The sequence below is a fragment of the Mandrillus leucophaeus genome, unplaced genomic scaffold, assembly GCF_000951045.1.
Source record: "Mandrillus leucophaeus isolate KB7577 unplaced genomic scaffold, Mleu.le_1.0 Scaffold141, whole genome shotgun sequence".
Classification (NCBI taxonomy): Eukaryota; Metazoa; Chordata; class Mammalia; order Primates; family Cercopithecidae; genus Mandrillus; species Mandrillus leucophaeus.
Genome location: NW_012101377.1, coordinates 2,372,644 through 2,379,929, shown reverse-complemented (window position 1 = coordinate 2,379,929; position 7,286 = coordinate 2,372,644). Strand labels below are relative to the sequence as shown.

The window sequence follows — 7,286 nt, the reverse complement described above, 5'->3', positions numbered from 1 at the left end:
GTGCCAGCAAAATTTAGGACACGGACACACACAAGTTTAGGAGTGGAGGTTTAATAGGTAGAAGAGAAGAGAAAGAGAAATAGCTTCTTCCAAAGAGGAAGGGGTCTCCAATCGGAGAAGGAAAGGACCGAGTGGAAAATGACCGGCTGTAGATGAAGGCACCGAGTTTTATCGTCCAGTTTGAGGAGGCAGTGTCTGATTTTTGTAGGGCTCGATTGGTTCAATCAGGTATGACGTCTAATAATGCACAGGGAAGAATGGTTGCCTCACCTGAATCTTATTATGCAAATGGGCTTTCCAGTTGATTGGCACCATTGTGTCTACTCCTTTACAATACACGTGGCTGGCAGAGAAGGGAAGGTGGAGCTGCCATCTTTTATTTTATTTTATTTTTTTTTGGAGACGGAGGCTTGCTCTGTCGCCCAGGCTGGAGTGCAGTGGCCGGATCTCGGCTCACTGCAAGCTCCACCTCCTGGGTTTACGCCATTCTCCTGCCTCAGCCTCCGGAGTAGCTGGGACTACAGGCGCCCGCCACCTCACCCGGCTAGTTTTTTGTATTTTTTTTTTAGTAGAGACGGGGTTTCACCGTGTTAACCAGGATGGTCTCGATCTCCTAACCTCGTGATCCGCCCGTCTCGGCCTCCCAAAGTGCTGGGATTACAGGCTTGACCCACTGCGCCTGGCCGAAGTTGCCATCTTAAACATGTCTAGTCCTTAGTTCCTGCCAGCATTCACCCATGCAAGCTCCCAGCTTGCAGGCTACTCTTTGTTAGAAAGTGAGTTGGAGGGCCGGGCACAGTGGCTCACACCTGTAATCCCAACACTTTGGGAGGCCGAGGCCAGCAGATCACTTGGGGTGGGGAGTTCGAGTCCAGCCTGGCTAACATGGTGAAACTCTGACTCTACTAAAATTACAAAAATTAGGCGTAGTGGCACACACCTGTAATCCTAGCTACTCAGGAGGCTGAGGCATGAGAATCACTTCAACCTGGGAGGTGGAGGAGGTGGATGTTGCAGTGAGCTGAGATTGCACCACTGTATCTAGCCTAGGCCACAGAGCGAGACTCTGTCTCAAAAAAAAAAAAAAAAGAAAGAAAGAAAGTGATTTAATGATTTGGGGCTGCTTTTCATGAAAAAAGAAAAGCCTTACCGAGGACTCCCATACCCTTACTATCTGCCTAAGTAATTTCTTCTTAGCTCCTGTATCATTACCTCCCTCTGGAGTGGTAACCCTAACTGATGTTAGGGGGTGTTGGGCAATGACTCTTTCTAGCTGCTTCCTTCTGAAAAGGGGCGTCATGTGGGGAACAGCAGCTGGGACTCCTCCTGGAGTCTATCTAAGGGACCTCAGAAGAAAGGCGTGCCCATGCATACTTCAGTCTGCAGCAGTATTTGGCGTTTGATTGCTTCTAGGCAAGAGGAAACAATTTGAGTTATAATATTGAGCAGACAAGGTCACATGAGCAAAAGGGGACTTAATAATGGAGCTAATCAGTTCCACAAAGAAGACTGGGATTCATTAAAGAGGGATTGTAGCCATCCGGGGCTGGAGCCTGCATTTTCTCTTAACCTGGCAATGATTTTCACTTGATCTTTAAGCAACTGTAAGTTTTCCTCTACTTGACTAGAGGTGTTTCTCCAGAAGCAGCATGTTTCATTTAAGACTGCACAGGTGGCCGGGCACGGTGGCTCAAGCCTGTAATCCCAGCAGTTTGGGAGGCCGAGACAGGCGGATCACGAGGTCAGGAGATCGAGACCATCCTGGCTAACAAGGTGAAACCCCGTCTCTACTAAAAAATACAAAAAAAAACTAGCCGGGCGAGGTGGCGGGCGCCTGTAGTCCCAGCTACTCGGGAGGCTGAGGCAGGAGAATGGCGTAAACCCGGGAGGCGGAGCTTGCAGTGAGCTGAGATCCAGCCACTGCACTCCAGCCTGGGTGACAGAGCGAAACTCCGTCTCAAAAAGAAAAAAAAAAAGACTGCACAGGTACCCCTACCTTTGCTGTAAGGACATCGAGGCCCAGTCTATTCTGTGTTACTACTGAGGCTAAAGACTCTGGATTGTTCGTGCTTCCACAGCTCCTACTGTTGCCTTCCATCCTCCTTGCATCACAGTGGAAATATTAAGTGCTGACCTTTCAAGGAGAGGAATACCAGCAAACCGGAAGAGGCCTCTGGTTATGGAATTCCCCATCCATGGTCTTTCTAAGATGAGATTGTCATGTGCATGCCCTCTCAATCTTCTCTTTCAGTTAAATCTCCATATGAGGGCATGGAAATGATAGGTCTCTTTGTTAGGCGTATTCAAGATAGTGCACTTTTTTTTTTTTTTTTGAGAATTACAATAGGTACCTTTTATTGAAAGCTCACTGTTTGCAAAGCAGTGTATATTCATTATCAAATTAAATCATCAGAAAACCCTAAAAGGTAGGTATCAGTACCACCCGCACTTTGTAATTGTGCCAGACAATGAGTAATAAAATAGGTAAGAATGGCTGTGGGGGAAGCCAGCTGGGTTCTAGTTATAGCTGCGTTTCAGAAAATTATTTAACATGCTGACTTTAACAACCTAAGCGTCTTCTCCATGTGTGCACACAGGGTAGACTTCTGAAGAGTGGCGCTGTAGCTTCTAGGGTAAAGGCTGTATTAAGTCAAGGCAGGATGACAATTCAGCCTCCTCCCAGTCTAACGGCCCTCCCAGCAAAGGGCTATTCACTCGGATTAAGGCCTTCTCTCCCAGACTGAATTGCCCACCCCCCAAAACACCTCCTACAGAAAATCTGGAGTCCTCGCTCGTTCCCTGGCAGCCCGTACTTAATAGGGCGGTGAATTAATGATCAAACATGCAACAAAGGATATCGAAAGTTTAGCGAAAATGGCAACATTTTGGAATAAATGACCATAATGTGTATTCTGCGAGCCACCCTAACTGGCGCAGATTTTGCAGGTCAGTTGTTTTCCCTGGAAGCTGTATGGCCGAGAGGAGGAAGAGTATCTCTCGGATTTCAGCTTGGAGGAGAAAGAATTCAGGCTGTCAGGACTGGACTAGCACTTCTGAATATCCCGAGGTGAGGTCCCGTGACTTCCTTGGGAAGCTCTACCGCGCCTGCACTCCACCCCACCCCACCACCACCACAATAGGCTACTGGAGTCTTGGGACCACCCAGGTCTGCTGCCTAAATCCTTCCTCGCTTAGGGACAGGAGGAGTGTTCCTGCGGGGCGGGGCTTGGGGAAGGGAGGCTTGGGCAGGATTGTACGGTAAGATCGCCCTGGTGACGAGGAGCGGATCTAGACCTCAGCCTAATAAAGGTTGTTTATAAAGGTGTCGTAAATAAAGGACAGGGCGGTGCCCACGGTTGCTAGGGGCGCAAGCGTCTCCGGGCTGCCAGAATGACTCCAGCTCTGTGCGCGGCGCCAGTTCATGTCATGTTCCGGCTGTGTCTCTGGGTCCCACGGCCCCCTACTCACGTGGCAACTGCTGTGGCTACTCGTCCAGGCGGCTCAGCCTCTGGAGTGGGTCCAGGACCCGCTGCAGCTGATCTCCGACGCCCTGTGGCGGATGAGCCCTTGTCTTCCCGCTCCTCCGGTCTCCCACCCGAATCGCCCCATGCGCTTACCCTCCCGCCACCTCGCAGACCCGGGGGCTTTGAACATCTGGGGTCCTCTGCTTCCTCCCAGATGTCAGCTCCGGCTCAGGAATTGACTGAGACTTTGACCAAGACTTTGGTTCCATTCCTGGACACGGATTCAGTCGGAGAGCTGCCCCCGTGGCCACAGCAGTTCCTTGCTGCACACCAGAATCTGAATGACAAGCTGACTCGCAAGAAAGGCTCCCAGAGGTGGTCCCAATGCTGGACTGGGATCAGAACCAGGCCCTAGCTCGGCCTCTTTGCCTCAAAAGTAAGGTTAAAACTGCAAATCTAGATCAGGCTGCAGATCATCAGGCATATGAAATACTTATTCTACCTCTAGATAGAATTCAAAAGCAACGAAGCTTATTGTTTGGCCCAAGAACCTGAAGAAAGGTCTACCTCAGCATGGAGGCTTGCTAAGGTTGTGGCTGGAACTCCACATCGATTTGTATCAAAACCTCAGTGTCAGAAACAAACTTTGCAGGATATTTAAATTCAAGTATGAATATACTGTATCCAGGCACCCTGTCCCCAGAACTCCAGGTGAACTCAGATGAGCCTCCAGGGCCTCCTGAGCAAGTTGGACTTTTTCAATTTCATCTAGAGCCGGAAACCCAAAATCCAGAGACCTTGAAGAAATCCAGTCCTCTTCACTCCAGCAAGAAGCCCCAGAGCAGCTTCCACAGCTCCCTGGGGAGGTAGAACCTTCTTCAACCCAGGAGGAGGTCCCAGCTCTGCCTTCACAGTCCCTTGAGAGGGTTCACTCTACTTCAACAGAGCAGGAGGCCCCAGCACAGCAGCTACCCGCCTCTGAAGAGACTGTAGCTCAGCCATCAATACATCATGAGGCAAATGTCTCATTTAAAAGTTGGAGTGCATCCTGGCTAACACGGTGAAACCCCGTCTCTACTAAAAAATACAAAAAACTAGCCGGGTGAGGTGGTGGGCGCCTGTAGTCCCAGTTACTCAGGAGGCTGAGGTGGGAGAATGGTGTGAACCTGTGAGGCGGAGCTTGCTGTGAGCTGAGATCCGGCAACTGCACTCCAGCCTGGGCGACAGAGCGAGACTCTGTCTCAAAAAAAAAAAAACAAACAAAAAAAACCCAAAAACAATAAAAGTTGGAGTGAAGCAGCCGGGCTCCATGGCTCATGCCTGTAATCCCAGCACTTTGGGAGGCTGAGGTGGGCAGATCACAAGTTCAGGAGTTTGAGACCAGCCTGGCCAATATGGTGAAACCCCATCTCTACTAAAAATACAAAAATTAGCCAGACGTGGTGGCAGACGCCTGTAATCCCAGCTACCCAGGAGGCTGAGGCAGGAGAATTGCTTGAACCTGGGAGGCAGAGGTTGCAGTGAGCCGAGATCACACCACTGCACTCCAGCCTGGGCAACAGAGCAAGACTCTGTCTCAAAAAAAAAAAGTTAGAGTGAAGCTCAGCACTCACACTTGCCCAATGTCACAGTCAAACCTGTGGATGTGGAGCTTACAGTAACTGCAGAACCAGGTAAGGAACTTACATCAAGCCAGGAACAGGCTGCAACTCAGCCTCTAGAGCATCCTAAGGAGGTGGACTCTTCCTCAACCCAATTAGAGGCCCCCAGCTCAGACACCAGAGCACCCTGAGGAGATGAAACCTTCTGCAACCCACTAAGGGACCCCAGCTGAGCCTCCAGGTCCTCCTGTGAAGGCTGAACTTTCCCCCAGTGAGCAGGAGAAGCCAGCTCAGCCTTCTGAGTTTCCTGGGGAGGCTGAACCTTCTCAGACCCAGCAGGAGGCCCCAACTCAGCCTCTAGAGTCCTCTGTGGAGAGTGCAGCTCAAACTCCACTGACTCATGAAGTGACACTTCACCCTCCTGGTGAAGATCAAGCTCATTATAACTTGCCCAACATTACAGTGAAACCTGCGGATGCAGAGGTTACCATAACCTCAGAGCCTACCAAGGAGATTGAATCTTCTCTAGCCCAGCAGGAGGCCCCAACCCAGTCTCCAGAGGAGGTGGAACCTTCTGCAACCCAAGAAGAGGCCCCAGCTGAGCCTCCAGGTTCTCCTGTGAAGCCTGAACCTTCTCCCAGAGAGCAGGAGAAGCCAGCTCAGCCTTCTGAGTCTTCTGGAGAGGTTGAACCTTCTCCCACCCAGGAGAAGATCCCAGCTCAGCCTCCAGACATCATGAAGTAACAGTTTTACCTCAAGCTCAGCACTCAGATTTGCCCAATGTCACTGTTAAGTCTCCAGATATGCAGCTCACCATAGCAACGGAGCCTACTGCAGAGAGGGAAATTTCTCCAATCCACCAGCAGGCTACAGCTCAGCTCTCAGGGCCAGTTAATGATGCAGAACCTTCCGCCACCCAGCATGAGGGCCCATCTCTGCCTCCAGAGTCATCAGAAGAGGCTGGACCTTTACCAGTTAAACAGGAGACTTCAATACCATAACCTATTAAGGATGAGAACCCCTTTCCAACCCAGCAGGAGGCTGCAGCTGAGCATCCACAGACCCCTGAGGAGGTTGAGTCTTCTCCAACCCATCAAGAAGCCCCAGCTCAGCCTTCAGAGCTCCGTAATGAAGTTGTAGCTCAATCTCCAGAGCATCATAAGGTAATAGTTTCTCCTCTAAGTCATGATCAAGTTCAGCCTCCAACATTGCACAATGTCACTGTTAAACTTGTGGATCACATGGTTGCCGTGACTCCAGAATTCACTAATCAGGTTGAAATTTTAACACAACAGGGGGCCCCAGCTCAGTCCTTAATGTCCCCTGAGCAGTTTCAACATTTGAAAGACCAGCAAGAGATTGTAATTCAGCAGCTAAATACCCCTGAAAATGATGAACTTCCTCCAGTCCATCAAGAGCCCACAACTCAGCCTCCAACTCAGCTCTCCTCAGACTTTAAGTTCATAGAATGATGAGAGGGTATTTTCAACTCTAGATCTGTCTTCAATATTAAGAAGTAATTCAACTTTGACTATTGTTAGGGTCACCCTGACCAGACTGTTCCCTTTCCCTCCCATAGGCCTTACAATACACTCCCTTGCACTCTCCACATAGCTACCCCAGGGCAAAAGACAAACCCTTTCACTGACCCCTCCAGTGACTGTCCAGAAGATTTCGGCTAAACTGGCAGTTACAAGATGCGGTTAACATGTCTGTTAACCTCGCTTAACAAAGCTGGCAAAAACATCTCCAGGAAGTGGGCAGAACACCTGCTCCCAACTCAGTTCACACACCCTGACCCAGTTCCTTGCCCTGTAAAGCCCTGCTGCAGCCTGTAAGCGGCGCTGTCTCCTCTGCTAGTCAAGGAGCAGCCGGGCAGGACAATAAAAACTTGCCCGTCTGACTTTGGGTCTCCTTGTCCTTTTTCTCGGCCGGCCTTACAACCAATACCACAGTTAAAAATGTGGATATGGAGCTTACCAACTGTCGAGGTTGAACCTTCTCCCTTCCAGCAGGACAACCCTCCGATTCCCACTGAGCAGGCTGACTTTTCTCTAACCCAGCCTGATCCCCCTTCCCCACCTCTGGATTCTCTTGAAAGGATTGAATCTCCAGTCAGGCAACAGGCCACAGCTCAGACTCCAGATCTCCCTAAGGAAGTAGAACTTTCTCCAGTCCCACAAGAGTTCCCAGCTGAGCCACCAGCGCCCCCTAAGGAGGC

The 7,286-nt window shown here is 50.2% G+C and overlaps 1 protein-coding gene across 1 annotated transcript; it reads left to right on the top strand.

Annotated features, from left to right (window-relative positions):
- The first annotated feature begins 3,367 nt into the window (after nt 1–3,367).
- LOC105535068 (leucine-rich repeat-containing protein 37A3-like) lies at nt 3,368–4,024 on the top strand. The gene has a single exon (XM_011974059.1). The coding sequence runs from the start codon at nt 3,391–3,393 to the stop codon at nt 3,877–3,879; it is 489 nt and encodes a 162-aa protein (XP_011829449.1). The 5' UTR covers nt 3,368–3,390; the 3' UTR covers nt 3,880–4,024.
- The last annotated feature ends 3,262 nt before the right edge of the window (nt 4,025–7,286 follow it).

Bases quoted from the DNA above. Each gene is read 5' to 3' on its own strand.
- LOC105535068 (XM_011974059.1), top strand. From the start codon at position 3,391: ATGACTCCAGCTCTGTGCGCGGCGCCAGTTCATGTCATGTTCCGGCTG.